Here is a 19,824-nt window from a genome sequence, read left to right as displayed (position 1 = left end):
ATTATTAAATATATATATACAATATACAATATAAAAATGTCCTATTTTGTTGTGGGGCCAGTGGGGAAAAAAAAGGAAATCTTTTTTTAAGCCATGCACATACATGGTTAGTTAAAGTTCAATCTACATTTACACACGGATAAAAGAGGTCACACATTTGAAAGTGTGACTTTGGTTTAAGTGACTATATCACAAAGAGGAAGGTCTCTATGTGATCATTTGTTTATGAGACAAACCAGATCTGTTTTACTTCTTGTTTCTTATAGTAATACATTTGAAAGAACATTTGCTTCCTGATTCACTCTGGCATTTTTTTTTATCACTAAATTGTTAAAAATAGAAATGGACAGGAAATACTTTCTATATACAGAGGGAGGACTCGAGTCAAGCGACTACCACTGAGATGAATCTAACATATTCTTTACCTTCTTGATTTAGACTGATTTGAGGAAAAAAGTCAGAAAGGTTTTAATACTCATACTTTGCAGACGTGACCTTTCCCAGCATACCGCTCAAATCCGAGAGACTAGAGGTGCTCTCACTTAAAAAGTCAACCATTAAGCCTCATTTACTCTTAGTTGGCCTTTTGACAGTTAGTGAAGTTTGATCCGTCTATTGGCCTCAAATCAAGTCTCTGGTTTTGAATAGAATTTATTTGTAGGGTCAAAGTAAACTTTTCTTGTTCATCCAGGAAATGATTTGCATAGTAGCGCCCACAGTCACGTATTGTGTGCGGAGGTGATTGCGTTTACTGCTCAGCTGGGCCTTTTTGTTTATTTAAATGATGAGCAGGTTGGTGCCGAAGAATTCCAGCGTAATCACTTTAAGAAGGGTAAATCAAATATTCACGATTAAATGAAAAACAAACACAACAGTGCCTCTTTGTAATGTGAGACAACAAGGTAGATTCGACGGGATGTAATAAAGAGGACTCGGAAAAAGCTCGTTTAAGTGGGCGTGATTAGATTTATTAGCTCATTTGCATGAAGATGGTCACCGTTTGCCTATCAAGCAATGACTCATGGGTATGAAACATGAAAATACCCAGATGAAATAATTTCCAGTCCAATTGATGTGATTGCGCTTGATCTAATTTTTAAACTTCAGATATTGGGTGTTTACCTATCATTTAGGCCTGTGATAGCATGCTAACATACCAATGAAAATCATGATCTTGAGGTCAAAGGATATATTTAAGGCACAGACTTCCTTTTATATGTAACCGAGTGAAAAGATGCTGACAGGATGAGTTGTGTTGTGCTATACAGATGTCAAAATGCCAAACCGTGCATTAAGGTTTAACAAGATTCTGCGTTTATAGTGGGTTTTTTATTTATTTTTTTGCCCGTGAGCAAAATGTACATGAAACCTCAGCTAGGTTGTAGTGATTAATATTGCTTTCTTATCACAGCAACTGACTCAGAATGTGTGTGTGTATATTCTTTGAATTCATTACTTGTAGGGGGTCATAAATTCCAAGAGGTCACATGTACTGAATTTAAATGTATGAACTTGATAAAGATTTGATGAAAAGATGAGAATATTTGAGGAATTATGTTGCCGTACCGGTAAATCAGCCGTCCCAGGTGGGCGGAAGCAGGGATGGTGCCAGAATATTGGTTAGCTGTGGGGGGTGTTTGTTACAGAATCAACCTGCTCACATCCAATTAGTTTTATTTGTGTCCAATTATGTTAATTGCTGCTCCATGTGGCAAAATATGTTAGTTTTTGAATGGAATTATGCATAACACATCCGTTGTTTAACCAATGGCACCTACTGCAAAGATATTGCAATATAACTGAATCAAAGTGCCAGAAGCATTTTCCAGGAAATCATTTATAATTCAGCTGGCCTATTGTATTAATAATTTCATTCGATACCTCCTATCAGGTTTTCCTTTACAAACAGTCACTCTGAAAAGGATATTAACAGCCATTAAAGGGATAGTTCAGTCAAAAATGAAAGTTCTGTCTTCATTTATTCATCTTCATATTATTCAAACATGGGTGACGCTCTTTCTTCTGCAGAACATATTTTGCAGAATGACTTCTATTGAATGAGACATTTTTCATATATTGTGTTTTTGGGTGAACTATTGCTAACATCAATGAAACAACATCATTTTAATTCCACAATTCTTGAAGTTGGTTTCGGGTTTGTTAAACCATTTTCAAAAATGCAATAAAAACTAATTAGGAATGTTGAGAAGTTTGTGTAGAAGTTTTTTTTTTTTTTTTTTTTTTTTTTGGTGCGGTTGACCCTATTTATTATTAGAAAATGAATGTTTTTACTTCTGCCCTTTAAACAGTTGGCTGCTGCCTGTAAATTGCAATGTTTTTTTGGCTGAAAGCAGGAAATAGATTTAAAAGGTTTTGCGGTATTTCACTAGCAGATCAGTTTCAGGCTAATGCAAGTCCTAATGGGAATCATTAAATATATTTCTTAAAGAAATATTTGTTAGCATGATGTAACTCACTGGTTCCAGTCATTTTATCTGGGAATAAAAATGACTTTTTCCTTCTCATGGATGGTGGCAGATTCAAACGAGATCATATTTAGGTAAGCGTGTCATTTATGTGCGTTTAAACACAAGGTTAAATGAAAGCCCTGCAATTCTTGAGAAGCCCTCGTGTGACATTTATAATAGCTCAAGTGTGTGACTGGGATGAACCTGGATCCAAATCACACTCTGTATGTGTCAGGCACTGCTCTCTTTTGATTATGAGCATGAAATATGGAAAGAGGAAGTGTGTGTGAGAGAGAGAGAGAGAGAGAGAAGGATAAAAGAATGAGAATGGTACTGAAGATGCAAGTACAAACAGAATATAACCAAAGGAAATCAGATTTGTGTGTGAGAGAGAGTAAATGAAAGAGAATCCGTCAGATCAAATGCTTCTTTATCACTGTAGCATATCAATATTTAGAATATAAAGCATATACATTGTCATTTTTCTTATTTATATAGTTCCTTTCTGTCTTACAGTACTGTATAATGATAACCTAACTAACAGGGAACATTCTCAGGACTTTGGTTAACATTCTGGTTCTCTCTGCAAGGTTTTCTCAATGTTTTGAACAAATGTTCATCCAGTAACATTAATAAACATTATTTATACATCATTCATTGAACTTTTTTTTCTGAAAAGTGTTAGGGGTATGTTCAGAATGTTCAGAGATCATTCAAAAGTAACATTCCCATATTTTCTTTTGCAAAATTATGAAATGGAATGTTCTCAAACTTTTGTATAACCAAAAAAATAAAAAATAAACATTAACAAAACTTTCTCAGAACTTATTTTTTTTTTTAAAGGAACAAAATAAAGGGCAAAAAAAACATCATAGTACTTTCCTAAACACCTTTTTGTCCTGATTTATCCATAATTTAAATTCTATTTTTTAATTTGTCAAATGTTAAGTTAAAACTTTTTAATATTTAGTTTAGAATTAATGTTGCAGATCACAGAGAGATTATGCAGATATACAGAGAGAGAGAGAGAGACATTTTTACATAATATATATATATATATATATATATATATATATATATATATATATATATATATATATATATATATTTATATATTTATTTTAGTTTTATTCAAGGTGATTAGAGGAAGAGGGATATTATTTGGGGTTAAAACTCCCCTAGTTGAAGCCGATGCTTCCCATTTTTTACATTTTAAAATGATAAAAAAAAAAATATTTTTATATTTTCTTCGTTTAAAAAAAATAAAAATAAAAAATTATCCTGAACAAGTGAATGCATCCTGATCTTGTGAGTTGTATTGTCTGATGTCACGTCTGTACCAGTAGTCTTGTAACTGTGATAGCAGCTCATATTCTCACTCTAGGAAGGACAGTGGATCTTTAAAGAGAGAGAGAGAGAGAGAGTGTGTGTGTGTCTGTGTGTGTGTGTGTAAGGCTGATTTTATTTAGCCTCATTTAGGTTCACCAGAAACCTCTGCAGGAGTGGAGAAGTAATGAGCCCTAAATGCTGGCTCTTCCTGATTTTATTTCATGTTATTTCATTTGATTTTATGCTATTTATTTCTCCCTCTCACCGGGGCGCTATAGCGCGGCGAGTGCTTGCGGCTATGCTAAATTGCCAAATTACCATTCTGAAACAGCACAAACAGGGTATTAGCAATCAGGAGCTATTGCCACGCTGCCACCGCTCAAGCAATTGAAAGGTGCAGAGCGCTGACTTCTGCTTGCGATTTGCACCGCATGTGGCATGATGTTGGTAAAGGACCTCGCTTTAAATATTTAAAGGGCCCAAAGGAGAAAAAAATGCCGGATCGAAATAGATGTATAGTCATAAGTCATAGAATTAAAGAGAAAGAGAGATTACATCACCCAGTAGCCCATAGATATTAATAAATACTATAACAGTATATAAATAATGCTCAACTAACACTGTAGGGCATTATGTATTAGCTTAGCAACATGCTAACATCAAACTCCATTGGAAAGCATTTGTAGAAAAACAGTTCCAGAAAAAAACATGTAATCATGGGAACATAACTGTAGCTCAACCAATGCCTTGAGTTTGGGGCGGGGCTATCTATTTAGCCAACCAATAGCAAGTGGAGAGTGTGTTTGAGAAACCTATTTTTAACATTTTTTTATTTTAGTTAATAACAACACACATAATCGAATAAGCATACAAAAGATATAGGACACAAATATGTATCCCCACTTAGTTTTTAGCAGTGCATTCTGGGATTGAACTAAACCTGTTATACTGCTATATCATAATCACAGAAAAGATCTCAACCAAGGGCGCATCTGGTGCTCATAAACAAAACTATGGGTGCTCCAGAAGGGGAACAAAATATCAAACATCAAAAATGGTAAGTGGATCCTGTTGTAGAACAGCCTTTATTGTAAGACAGGGCTATATCTTAAAATACACTATTGCGTATCAGCCCAAACAGACCCTGACGTTGTGGGATTTTAAGATGTAGCCCTGTCTTACAATAAAGGCTTTTTACCCGTCTAACTATGTGAGTGCCTGGACATGGATTTTCTCGTTCTACAACAGGATCCACCTACCATTTATGTTATACTGCTAAGACCTTATGCGCCAGAGAAACGAGGGCGCCGCCATCTCATTGTCTTTGAACTTCCATTATCGCAGTCGCTCTGTATATTTCTATGGCATTGCTGTCCAGGAGTAATTCGCTTTTGAAGTGGATTTACTTAATGTAAAGTTAACGAAAGTTATCATGAGGAATGTAGCCTAATGTTTAAAGCAGATATCTTAACAAATGTCAGTAGACCGTGAAGATTTTAAAACGAGCCGTTCATTCATAAATACGCAAGATCGCTGTGAAAATACAGACCCGAAGTCAAAAGACAACGAGCGCAGCTCTGAAAAGGGGCGGGGCTACATAAGGTCTATAGGATCTGGCCAAAATGATGTAGCTTAGAAAGCAGTTGTCACATCTCAAATGTCCCTATATGATGCCTTAAAATGCTTTAGGTATGCAACTCATTTGGTTTTGGATCACAACTTTTTCCACAGATTAATCAACCCTTTTCACTTCCATTGTCTCAGTCTGCTCCGCGTGAAATCTCAGTCACTTCAAAAACTGATCTCACATCAGCAAAAAAATGCCTCCGCAGGAATGTTCTGGAACGTCGTCTAAGGAATGAGTTCCGTTCTGTGGTACACCAATGGTGTGTGATTTCTTTAAAACGTGGCTTAAATCAAGTCCATTTGTTTCTCCTCCTGTTGTTCAATCATTGTAATGGTATTACAGACAGCAGAATTTACTGCTTGGATTCAGCGAGTGGTCTTTCCTACTAAAACAAAAGTTTAGGGCTCACAACTGAGTGGATAAATCACCCGCACACAAACTAGCCCAACCGGGACATCCTTTATTGTTTTTTTGTTTGTTTTTTGTGTGTGTATGTGTGTGGATGTTGTTGTGTGTTTGGTGTAGTGTGTATTGTGCATGGCAGATATTTGTTCAACCACAAGTTGTCAAGCATTGTTTCGAAGATCTCGGCCCTCTTGATCTGAGCTTTTCCCAGCATCAATAATGCAGGTGTGTTGAATTATTAACTGATGGCCAGAATTCTCAAAATGGCATACTGGGATTTTTGTCAGCTTTTCGGCTGAAGGAGACTGGTGGCCCGTTTTCCTCTCTTTCCACTCCTTCCTATTTTCCCTCCTACACAACCAGACTTGGGTAATGCATCCCTGGAGGATGCTGCTTAGTCGGTGTCAGTCAAAACTTTGCCACAATTTCTGGCCTGAAACGATGGGTTTAAAGTGGAAGGCATTTAGCAAATCTCACTTCCTCATTTTCTAGCCACTTTTAGTTGTAATGACTATTTGGGTTGTATATTTCCAACTTAAGACCAAAAACTAACCAAATCTTCATTTTGTTCATGAATGTGTACAAGCAACCCAATCTCATGAGAAAATCGAACTATTTTACGATGTGGTGATTTTGTGTGAATTTGTACGATTAGATTTTTTAGAAAAAGATTAGCATGAAGGTCATAATTGTCAATGGGGCGTAAGGCAGATTGTGTGAAATAGTATGATCATTCAAATTCATATGAATTTGCCACCAATTCGCTAAAGTGTAAAATAATTATGAATTGCCCTGAGATTGTGATGATACAAGGCGATCAAATAGAAGTTCAGGTCACATTGCATTGGATGTTTATTGACACTAGGTCAGACTTTAAGATAAATTTGATTCCTGGGACCTGAATTTAAGGTGACATTTTCTGACTATTTGTCTTTTTTTTACTTCTAGTTTTAGTAAGCAAGTAGAACCAATTGATGTATTTATGCCTTCAGAGCACTAACAAATGATTCACAGTTCACTGTGAGGTGAATTTCACCACTTCTGGATTCTGCTCAGAGGGCGAAGCTGAAAGATTTGTGAAGTTTTCTTTCCTTCTGATTTATTTCCTCTCAGACTTTTTAGCACACACTTGGGTTCAAGTCTCATCATCTGCCTGTCTTTGAACTATGCTAATCGAATTTCAAAGAGTGCTCACTTCCCTCCTGATTGCAACAATTACCAGAAAGACCCCTAACCCCACCAAACTGTCTGTCAAACTCATAGAAACACGTATTGAATGTATAGAAATACGCCACGGTGCCAGGTGCTTTTGTAATTGTGCATTTTAGGAGCCATTTTCCAGCTTCAGTCTATAGTATTGTGTCATGTTATAGTGTTGTTGTATACAATAATTGTGCATTATAAGCACTCAGCCTTAATGGTAAATGGATAGCTTTGTTTGAGTGGATGCTTTTGGTGCACAAACATGTCAGAAGATGGGCTGAATTAGGCTGGTTTGTTTGTTCAGTCATTCAGCGGGCACGGACAGCTTGTTGTGTCTGGCTAATTGGGAGTCTGTTGCAGAGAGCTCTTTGGTCTGATCAATAGCCATTCACCAAGCAATAACATAACAGAGGATTGTGGCTCTACTCGTCTGAGACAGACCCACACAGATTCCGCAAAACAGTCCAACACCTTTCTTGTGCTCATAGCGCTGTCAATCTTAGTTTTACAAAAGCAGGTTTTCCACCAATACTGCACACTTTGTGTTCCATGAAGAAAAAAAAGCACGGTATTTGTTTTACATGCACACTATCATTTTGTGTGTGTGTGGTTAGAAAAATTACATATGTTAGATAAATGTTTGTCTGCATCTGCCTTTAAAATTGATGTTTTGGCCTGTCCTGCCTCAGAGGTCTCGACATTCTAGACTGTATCTAACCATGCAGTGTCATCATTTTGACATAATCTGTTGAATTTAATTGAAAATTGTAATTACTAACTAATTGCAATTACAAAAATACTAATATTTAGCTTAACTACAGTAATTGTAATTACAAAATACCATTATATTTAGCTTTGTATGCAATGCTATTTATTTTGTATTGCATGATTCCCTCCTTTACAATAAATGCTATATTGTAATACGTATACCAAAACAGAAGATCAGTATGTTTTGTATTAATTATTATGATTCATTTTGTTTTATTTTATTTGAAAGATTGACAAAAGGCTGCATTTTATGCATTTATTAAGAATTATGATATTATGTATGCTATGTAATATAATTTTGTTCATAAAATGACCATTTAAATTGTTACACAAGAAGTATATCATCATTTTCTACATGTTGAGAAGTAGAGAGACGAAGAAGTGAATTAAAATATTTTCTACATTTTTAGACAGGTAGTTTTGAAATTCAGTTATTGTAAGAAAAAATTATTGATCAACAACAAATATAAATAATTTTAATTAAATATTTTTCATTGATTTGTGGAAAATATGCTTAGAACTAGGCTATAAAACAACCATTGGCCCCACATTATCTAGCCCATTCTATTTTTATTTGTTTGTTAGTTTTATTTGTTTTTGATGTTCATTTAATGAAATCAAGGTTTAATTTTTTTCGCATATAATATGTAATCTGACCTCCTTCAGGTTGATGAATTGGTAAAAGAAAAGGAGTTTTGGACCTTACTGGTGGAAAGTGCTGTGAATGTATGCTAGGAGAGAGTGTCACATATGAGTGTAACAGGAAGTTGTAAATTTGCTCTTATGCAACAACACTTGTTATCAAAGACAATTCTGTGGAATATTAGATGAGCTGTTATGCTTGATATAAAAGCATTGGCCTGTCTGTGCAGCTGAATGTTGTCGGCAGTGTATCGTGAACCTTAGTGGTCTGTAGTGGATAGTGTTTGCAAATGACAAGCATCTAGTTCAAGTGGCTCATTGTTGTGAATCAGACAGATACGAATGAGATTTTTCACAACTGGAAGATTAGTATGCTAGTTTGAAAAATTTTTCACCCTCTTGAAACTGGCCTGTTCTAACTGAATGTTTTCTCCTCCTGTCCTTCTCTTTTTCTCCCTCTGAACCTGTCTGTCCTTCCCTGTCTTCCTTTCTTCCTTCCCTCCATCCTTCCCCTCCCCATCACGCTCTGCAATACCAGTGGCGGCAACGAAAAACAAAGTGAGAGGTGAGTTGGATCCTCCATCTTCCCTGCTGTTTGATAAATGGGGAGACACCATTCTAAATAAGCTGAGCTGAGATAGCTGCCTTATCACTGCTATGAGCCAGGCCGGCAGTACCACCATCCTGTTCCTATCCACACGGCCATTATTTTTGCTATTTACTACCCCTCTCTACCCTAGCCCTCCTCAAACTATTCCTTCTCTCCCTTTGCTTTACTTCCCTTGCCATCCTTTCTTCCTTGTCATCTTTTCCAACTAACAAGAAAGTTTCTGAACTTCAATGCTCCACAGAGCTTAGTCGCATGTAGTGACTTGCAGCATGGCTAACCTTTGTGTGAAATGACTCTAAAACATAATATGACAATATCACTGTGTATCACTCGGTTTGTCTGTGTTTGTTCCAGACAGACTGTCAGTCTGTATTTTTCAGTGACTCTCTCTCTGCAGGTTACGTCGTTACACCAGTAGGTGGCGATAAGTGTCTTTATGAGAGTGTCACTGAATAATTCATTCACAACACTGATTCATTCATGCAAGCGAGTCAATGAATCATTCATTCAACCTATTTGTTCAAAAGTGAACAAAAGAGAACCATTCAGTTTCTTCATTCATATATGAGTGAGTCACTGGCCCTGTCCCAAATGGCGCACTTCATGCGGACTTTCGGTCTCGTGGACTTGAATTGCGCGTGCTCGCTGAGTCTACGAGTCCGTAGGCCGTCCCATTCAGCATTTTACCGCTCTGAAGTGTGCTCAGCAGCGCCCCCTTTGTACCCTTGAAGCGGTCTTCCACGAAGCCCGCATAGATGCAGGCTCCACGCACTTTAACTACCCAGGAATCCTTGCGAAAGGCCAATCAGACAACAGATGGGAGGAGATTTCACTCACGGATAATTGTTGACATGGCTGTGAAGAAAATATTACTGTTTTTATGACCTAAATGTACATTTTACCAGTTGTTACCTACAGTTTATACAAACATTATGGTCATCGACCAGTGGTTGATGTCTCAAACATAATAATAGCGTGTTTAATAATACGATCGCATTATGATTCATTAAATAAATAGAACTGAATGGCAGGGCTTTACTGAGTCATATGTAAACATAGTATGAATATTGAAACCTGTAAATTGAAAAAAATATGTTTAAATTATGTTTTAAAATTGTAATCTTAGTTCAAATGGAACATTATGTATTATTATGTACAACTGTATACATCATTTAAATAAGCATGATTTATCTATTGTCTAATGCCCAGGTGATATGCATAATATCAAAATATAGAACTGTAAAATTAGGCTGTGTAGTGGACATGCAGATAAGACGTCGGAGCGCAAAAATGTGATTTCTCCTGTCCAACAACAACCAGACCGTTATTTCCGGCATGCCGATCGAGTCTGTCCCAAAAATACCTCTCAATGCGCCCTCGTGGACTCGCGCCAAGGGCCCGATAGGTCTGCACTCCATGACGTCACCAAAGTGTGGACTCTGAGGAAGTCCACAAGTCCGGAGTGTGCCATTTGGGACAGGGCCATTGAATCGCTGATCTATCCGTTTGTTACTCAGAGATGCGGTTCTTTTGTGACTTTGTTTGGCGGAGCAATAACAAAGGAAATGGCAATATTGTGTCTAAAATGGAAGTTACTCAATATTAACTTGTTATACATATTTAAATTGCATAAATCAAGCATAGCATTAGTATTGGCAGGTCACGTCAGCCAAGTTTGCATTAGCTGACTCTCATCTGATCCACATCTATCTAGGAATACAACGCCTATCACAGCATCTCTATAAGGTCCATTCAGTATTATCAGCAGCTATCGCGTAATTTTTGAACTTTTATACTATAACTTTGAAGTTATTTACACTGTAAAAGAAGTTGTAAGTACGACCAACTTGGCTACATTTCAACTTAAGTTATATTAAACTGACTTAAAAGAAATGAGTTGAATCTTTTATAACTTAATTATAACTCAATCATTTGAAAATTGCTTACCTTATTTTGATGAGGTAAGGCCATTGCACACTGAGTCCGAAATTCGCATCCGAAATTTTCGCACGTTAAAAAAAAAATTCGACCTCACATTATGTCAATCACGCTTGCACACTGTCTACGAAACTTTCGTCCGTAATAAAAAAATTCGGATCGGGTTCGATTTTCTGCGTTTTTCGCATCCACAGCCAGTATTTTGAGAGGTTTTTTCACAATTCAGAGCCACCGTACAACTAAAAGCGAACGACAAAATCCACAATGGATTTAGCAGCCAATTCGATCACTAATCATGTATTATTTGGGTATAAAATATAACCTGTATACAGCTGTTCTGTCTGCCCAGCGCTTCCGCCGGCCGCCTGCGTGTGTGTGTGCGCGCGCGCCCATACCTTAGACATACTGCCAGTCTCTGTTCAGGATCGATTGGTTCACGGAAATTGGTGGTCTTGTTTTTAATATGTGGCTCCAGTATCGCTAGCAAAGCATCAAACTGTTCCACTGACATTCTGAGGTAAATTTTGAATCGCTCTGGATAATTTCGCAACTCCTTGATAAGGAGGTGAAACTCTCCTTCCTCTCGGCGCAATCTCAGTATTGGGTGGACCCAATATTTCCTCTTTCTTTTTCTCTTTTTAAGAAGAAAGAGGGCAACAAAATCATCCCCACTGCTACCCTTGACGAATCCATTTTGTATTTTGTGCGTTTTTTTTCCCGCAAAGGTTTAATAAATACGCATCGGACTCAGTGTGCAAGGTTTCTGTGCGTGACGAATTTTAAGGCTGACGAACACGAAAAAACGCATACGAAAATTTCGGACTCGGTGTGCAATGGCCTGTATAGTAATGTAAAACATACGTTGTCAGGACTTATCGATCATATATATATATATTTTTTTTTACAGTGTACTGTAGGAAATATTTTTCGGTAGTCCCGAAAATAATTTCTTTCTCCCGCTTTCAGCGGATGCAATATTCCCTCTCACACTGCGAGTCCTGCGAGAGTGCAGACCTTGCCTATTCTTATATATTAAAAAAATTATAATAATTTTTGTTTTTAAGCATAATCAATTATTGTGAATTTTATATTAACTACATTTCATAGATCTAGCTGATGCCAAAAAGTTTAAGCTTTAAAGCAGCATGCGTGTCTAGGAAAGATTTTTCATTGAAGAAACAATCAACAATGCATGCCATTTTAAGGATTGATCTCCATCGCCTGTGCTTGTGTCAAAATACAAGGCATTTTATCTTAGATGTTTACTGTATGCTGAGCATTAACCTGACCCTGTGGTTTACGGCTGTATTCGTTTCGCTTTATTGTGACAGTGTGTCCTTCAGATGCGGCTGTATAATTTCACGGTTGCTGTTTGCCACATAGTTAGACATTAAATTTAAAAGATACTTTCACGTAAGTGGTTCAGAGAGAGGCAGTGAAATATTTATAAGGGGAAGTTCACAGAGGTTGTAAGACTTGCCTAAGACACAGAGAAGTGAGATTTCCTTGATTTCCCACAAACAAATACTTACACGCACAATCAATCAGATAAAAAAACCCCATTCAACTCCACTTTAGCCAGCTGATTACCAAGTATTCATTGTTGCAAAAGCAGCATTTGACAGTTAAAAAGCTGTGGGAACAATAAAAATGTTACACCAATGTATTTATGTGTAATACTATACCACTACTTGTAAAAAGTAGCTTGTTATGAGAAATCTAGACAGTTTTGAGAACAGCTTTGCTGTGTTTAGTTACTTTCTCTCCCAACACTGCGCAAAAATGAAAATCTTGCCTGTGCAATTGATCTGAATGTGACATTTGTTAGCTCTCCCAAAGGTCTGACTCTTTTTTTTTCTTTTTTTTTCTTTTTTTTTGGGAGGAAGAAAAACTATCACTGCAAATATTTGGAGTCAGGTAGATGAAATGAGGCCTATGTGTACAGAATGAGTGAGACGCTATCAGCGACTGACTCCTCTAAACCACCTGCTCTCCTCATGAATAATGCACGAGACTATGTACTATTCACACACTCACCTCAGATGGCAATTTTACCTGCATGCCATCTGCCTGCAGTGGGACCCTTCCCTGCTCCGCGCACAGCCTCGTCTTGGTTGTGTGTGTGTGTGTTTGTGCTCGGCAAGTAACAGAGTTGTTTTTGTCGACGACAATTTCATAGGCATCGCTCCTGTTCCCTTTTGTCGCAGTAAATTACAGCATTAAAAAGAGAGAGAAAAACAACTTGCCACAATTAAAAAACTGTGATTGGGGTGTTTGTTTACAATGGCAAGAGCAGCTGCACACTGGTCTAATTGTGCAAATGAAAGTGGAACCGCTGAGGCCAGTTCATTTGTTGTTTGCTAATTGATTAGATTTCCCTAAATCAGAAATTGCAGTGCGTCTTCAAAACTTTTCATCCGCTTTGTCTCTTTTCTGTTTAATTGCTTTGATTCACATGATGTGCACAGCCAGCTCATTAGACACTTTGCAATTAGTGCTATGACTGGTTAAAGGTGATGTGTGTAATTTAATAAGTTAAATACTTTTTCTGTTCCCAGCTTAATATGCAGAAACAACTATAACAAAGCTATTTGTATATGGTTTACTCAAAAATGTGTCTCTGTGGTAAACCATCCCATTACGGCAACGTTTTCTCAAATGGTGTGCGTTTGGGGCAGGACTATCTGTTCGGTTGACCCATGGCAGATGGAGGAAGTATTTGGAAAAACTGGTGCCAGTTTTTTGGCGCCCATGACAAAGAAATAACATAATTAATCTTTAAAGTCAACATAAAAATAAATAAGTAAATAAAAAACGTTCTTAGTGTTCTTGGCCTTATTGTGAGAATATTATTCTAAATGCCTTCTGAATTTTGAAATATGTTTTTGGCTGTAGGATCAGAATGTCCAAAAATAAGTCAGTATTTTTTTTTATTAATCAACATCTCATTAATTTGGTAAAAGTGACATTTATAATGGTACAAAAGATTTATTTAAAAAAAAAAAAGTAAAAAAAAAAAACACAATGTTTTTAACATCAACAATAATAATAACAAGAATTTTTTTTTTTTTTTAACAGAATCAGATGATCTCTGAAGGATCATGTGACTGAAGACTGGAGTAATGGCTGCTAAAAATTCAGCTTTGATCACAGGAATAAACTACTATAAAATATATTCAAATAAAGTAAAGTAAATTTACTTTTAAATAGTAATAATATTTCACAGTATTACTTTCTTGCTGTATTTTTGACCAAAAAAATGCAGCCTTGGTGAGCATTAGAGACTTTCACTCCAAGTCAGAACAACGTAGTGTATAAGTTTGTTCCTTGTCAAATCTCATCAAAGTATGTTCTCAGTGATGCCTATTATCTTAATGGTCTTTTATGCTGACCCTGTAATTTTTTTCTGTCCATTGCGATTGTTGCTTGTCACATTCAATTTGACCTCAGGCAGACTGTGTAAATGGCAGTGCTCCTGGTTGTTGATTGGTTCTTCATTTGGATGGCCATCATAGGATACTGTAGGTCACACTACAGGACTGTGACCTACATTTTTCCCAGAAATTCGAAGATAAGATTCTAAGAAAGTCTAAGATTTGACAAAGGCAATTAATGTTCTGTAGGTGAGCATGACACACTAAGCAGTTTAAGACTGCCCTTCATTGAAAGAAATCCTTTACAATCCCCAAAATGTGTCTTAGACAGCGACATTTGCAGATTTACCAGGCCATACTGGTGGATAATCATGACAGGGACAGGCACAACACTACCCAAAATGACAAAATAAACAGACATGAGGGCATTTTTAAGAGCAGTAATCCGGTTTAAAGCAGTCAGGGTGTATTGAAATCAGCTAGGTCGCACTATTAATTTGTAATCTGTGTCTTTCATCCTCTTCTGCTCAGTACCAGAGTGTCCCACAGCTCTAATTAACTCCTCAAACATTATTCTCAGCCCTAGGGAAAGACTCTGAGTGCTGAATGAAAAGAATATCAAAGATTAGCACCTCCATTTTCGCCAGTGCCCCTACTGATGCCCACTGGGAGGAAGCAGTGAGACCCCACCCACAGCGATGAGAACTCAATGTATTAATCTTACCTTTTTGCTTGGGCTGTTTAATATTAGGATTTTGTTTAAAATACTCTACCATAGAGTACATACACAGTCCAGTCCAGTCACACCCCCAGAACCCCCCTGATAAAATATGTTCCCGTGGCTATGTTTGTACATGTACATTTCTGAAATACATAACTTAGACACAGTCACCTCTGATAACAGATTACCCTAAAGTGTAATTTAGGGTAATTTAGACACATGCTTTTTCTGTAAAGCTGCTTTGAAACAGTATTGTGAAAAGCGCTATACAAATAAATGTTAATTGAATTGTGTTCTTGCTGTTTTGTCACCGTGAAACACTGTCAGCACATTTTAAAATGCAGAGGTTGAATTTTGGGTACATCGGTCTGGGATTGCGTTGTCAGCACCTGACAAGGCTTGCCAAATTGGCACCTGTTTATGCACTTCATGTTTGGCAAACAGCAACCTGGTAACATACACTTGGCATCATACTCAAATGGATGTGCTTTTTTGGGCTTGCTCTGTCTGGTAGACCTCAGACCTGAATTAGTCTGTTTGGTTTGTCCTCAAATCCTGGCTAATGATGAGATTGAATGAGTCTAGTTGATTAAACCAAACTTTCAGGCATCTGTCTTGACAGAGCTGGTCCACATATATGACAGGATTTTTAACGCTCTATTTGTGTCGTATCACACTGGAGGATATGTGCCAGGGCAAAACGCCCTAATTAGTTCTTTCTCCATCAGCAACTGTCCATATTGGAATGATCCCACCTACATACAGTGGTGCGATCACACTAGTGAAATTTTGCGGGGGAAAAAAGGACTATCGTATTATAGCAACACAGAAGTCAGCTTTCTGTTGATCAATGTGGTGATTTTACATAACTTGAACACGAGCAAAATTTGCATAATTGTTTTTTTCCGCTCTTATGCAAACCTCCCAGTCCTATATTGAAATTATTTCAAATCTGATTGGTCAAGCAGTATTCCAAGAGTGTTTATAGGCTACAGCAGTTGGGTTCCTGGAAATAAAAAAAGGGGCTGGACTAATTGTTGGATAAAAGTAAAAATGCTGTCACATTTACTAGGCTAAAATTCGCATTTAAATCATTTCAATAGGAATACACAGAACCGCAAGTTTCTTAACATGTAATGACAGACCTGTTGTGAAATTCGAGGTTGTTAATTGATGGTAAATGCTTTTGTTGACGCCATCCCATCCGTTCACTTAATTTCAACTTATTTTTAAGATAATCATGTTTAACAGCAGGATTTGTGGTGAAAAGCTACATTACTCATGATGCTGTACAGAAAGAGAGTTGTGGAGAGCACAACTTGGTTAAATATGTTTAAATGTGCAAAAAGTGTTATGATGGCTGATTTGTGCTGAAAAATGTGGGCCGCCTGTCTTCTGTTAGCATGGTCAGGGCTAAAGGTCAAGGGCATGACTACCTCCAGGCTGGCCTCGGCGTCTCAGCGAGCAAGAGCAAACTTCCTAAAGGTCATGTTGTTACAGTTCTCCGCTGAAAGGTTACAGAGATACGTGGCCTCGAGCCAAGACAGATCACTCATGCAACTGATTCATGTTTTGCGTCATCTCAAATGTTGTGAGAGCCTCTAAACATTAGCAGAGTGAGGGTGGGAAAAACAAAAAAGCAAAAAACAGCTGCTAAATGTCAGTGTGTCTTAAATTATGTTGTGGAAGAAGAAGTGAGGTGTTGTCTATTGTTTTAATAGATTTCAACCTTGTACTTGAAAAGTTTTCACATATTTAAAGAGGTAAGTAAAAAATGACAGGGTTTTCATTTTAGAACTATTCCTTTAAGATTTCACACAATTAATATGTTGGAAATATTTCATTTGTCAGTTCCTTTACGTCACATGAGACTTTTCTCTCTTTGTTTTCTACCTCTCAGTGGGAGAGTTATTGAGGACGGTTTAGGAGAGACTGGAGCTAATTTTATATTTTGCTCGTTGAGCTTAGAGAGAGGGAGGGATGTACACACAGGAAGGAGAAACAGAGGAGAAGAGGAGATGGGAGACATAAATACAGAGAGAGAGCTCAACTTTCATTAGACAGACCAGACCCCAGGAGAGACCCGTCTCCATCAGACGCCACTGACCACAGAGGAAGGAACTCACCTCTTCGCTCTATTAAGTGCACATATGATCTTGCTGGTTTTGATCAAATCATCGCAACACACACAAAGTGTCTCAATAGCAGTATCACCAAACAAAAAGAACAAGAAGATAGATATAAAAACGACCCTCTTTGGATAACCTTTTAGCCTACAGAGTAAAGAAGCTTGGACCAATTTATTAAATTATATGATTTTGTCTCATTTAAAAAAAAAAAGGGTACAAGTAGTCAACGTCAATTGCTGTTTGTAACCCATTTTACTTCTGCAATGTGATGTATTGGGTGAAGCTTACTATTTACAGTAAGATCAGGAATGTACATTAAAAAGTACATTTATTCTTGTACAGTACATTTAAAATCTAATCCTTTGACCTAAATTAAATTTTTGTTCCAAAAAATGTCTAACAAAGAAGTTTAGAGGTCAAATAAAGGCTAAAATGATCCGACTTCATAAATCTACTTCAGAATAAGTGAATTAGTGAATTAAACTTCATTAATAGCTCATTGTTCAATGTGAACCTTTTCACTTTTCAGAAACTTCCTGTATGAATTGAAATGCTGCAATGCACATTTTATGCTTTACGTCTTTACTCGTTATTCATTTTCCTTCAAGTTTTGTGTTGCGAGTTACCTCAGGGTTGAACTTTTAACTTCAGCTGAGCATATTTTGGTGGATTGACTCCATTTTGAAACCTTTTTTTCCAGTGTATGTTTTAAAGTATTATGTTTTCCGCTTCAGTGCTGATGACTGTGGCATTGTGGGTAGTTTTAGGTGTCTCTCAGCAGTTTGTTATTCATAAGCGCTCTTAGCAGGAAATATGCAAAATAAGAGACATTTCTGAATAGCTGGAAGCACATCTCGAAAATACTCTTTGCATTAATAGTAGACCTGTCCAAAACTTAACATATTTTCAGTGTAGAGCGAGTAGGAAGGAAACAGCATGAATTGTCCATGAAGGACTTTGAAGAGCCTGTCTTAGGCCTAAAACTACTGTGCAATTTATTATTAGAATTTACTATAATATATAGGCCTATGTAATTAATATTAATTATTTATATATTATTTATTATTTACTATTTTTCCTGAATGGTGACACCTCAGTGATCATCTTTGCATTCACACAGTTTTGGGCCCTCTTGGGATTTCCTAAGTTGACACGTTTCATTAATCTTAAATGTTTGTCATCAACCACATATGTGTAAAAATAGAACCAGATTTGCACCTACAGTTTTGGAGCTGTTTCCCATGACTGATTTCCCATGGATCTTGACCCTTTCTCCTGATTATAGAGAGAAGAGTGATGAGGGATGGGGATGAGAAAATGAGGCAGGAGAAGATGGCAGAGATCAAGAAAGCAGAGAGAGAGAACTAGAGACAGGGGCTGGCAGGCCATGCTTCATGCAAAATACAGATGAATAATGTATCCTGCCTACCTAGAGTAATACAGATCCATTTCTCTGACTCTTTCTTCCTCCTCCTCTTATGCTGTGGATTGTTGGAGACCTTAATCAGGTAGTAAATGACCTACTCTACTGTCTCATATGTGCCCTGAGCCAAGACGAACCATGGGGTCATGTTTTGGCTAGTTAGCATGCTGCAACTATACCATCTGGACCAATAAAGTTCTTTTGTACTAACGGCCATTCAAAATTTTGCCTAATATTTCATTTTATTATAATAAATACCAGTGCCTGATTCTTTTTCTTAAAAGCAAATATGGCAGATTTCAAAATTGTGTTCAAAATAGTGGTTGGTTATACATAGCCAAGGACGAAATATATGGGCCAATATTTGGCTTTTTAAAATTTTTATATCAGCATAAGCTTTTCTGTTTGGCCGGACTTTTATGTTGACAGTGCTGAGAACACCAGCACTTGAGTGCAGATTTATATATATATGTAATATATTTATTACTATTTACAATAAATATGAATTTAATTGCCTAAATTGTTATGCATGTGCTATTTACCACACTTTTAAGGCCAATTCATAACACACCGACAGACGGCAACAGACGCTTTGTCAGATTTAGTCTGCATCTGTTGGCGTTGGTCAGCGCTTGTTTGTTGGGTCCTGGAATATCTGAGAAATGACATAATGCAATCTGGTGATTGGTCAGTGTCGGTCGGTGCAGTGTGAATTGGCCTTTAAAAATAAAGATTCGTTATTGGTATCGGTGGTTCTATGTAGATCCTTTCACATCCATTGAACTTTTCCCATGCACAATAGGTTGTTTATAATGGAAAAAGTGTTTTCTGATTATTAAAATATTGTTCACACAAAGAAATATTTTTGTATTTTAAGAACTGTTTGGGGGAACCTGAAATGTTTTTTCTAATGCATTTCTGCATTCAAACAAAAATACTTTATTGACACCTTTATTTTTAAGAGTATAATATATATATAATATAAGAGTATAATTTGGTTTTATATCATTTTGGTCAACCACTAGATCAAATATCACGATTCTGCTTTACTAAACTCTCAAAATCCCATTTGAGTTCTTTTGAATTCAAGGGAGTCGGTTCATTTACAGAATCCAGATTTTGCACTGAAACAGAACTGAATTCACAACTGAACTGTGTTTAGCTCCTGTGTGAACGTGCCAAACCAT

The 19,824-nt window shown here is 36.9% G+C and overlaps 1 protein-coding gene across 3 annotated transcripts in view; it reads left to right on the top strand.

The window, feature by feature from the left end:
- The window catches only part of cadm2a (cell adhesion molecule 2a), a 500,950-nt gene that overhangs the window by 393,200 nt on the left and 87,926 nt on the right, over positions 1-19,824 (top strand). For 2 of the 3 annotated variants that reach the window (XM_082157511.1, XM_082157509.1), the window contains exon 3: positions 8,981-9,007. The exons of the other annotated variant lie outside the window; for it this stretch is intronic. In XM_082157511.1, the coding sequence (XP_082013637.1) occupies positions 8,981-9,007 (27 nt within the window). The remainder of the gene's footprint in view (positions 1-8,980; positions 9,008-19,824) is intronic. 3 annotated transcript variants of the gene reach the window in all.

The sequence above is a fragment of the Leuciscus leuciscus genome (genome assembly GCF_965113295.1).
Source record: "Leuciscus leuciscus genome assembly, chromosome: 24".
In the NCBI taxonomy this organism is placed as follows: domain Eukaryota; kingdom Metazoa; phylum Chordata; class Actinopteri; order Cypriniformes; family Leuciscidae; genus Leuciscus; species Leuciscus leuciscus.
Note: the sequence above shows the minus strand (reverse complement) of the source record. Positions and strands in the feature narration are given on the sequence as shown.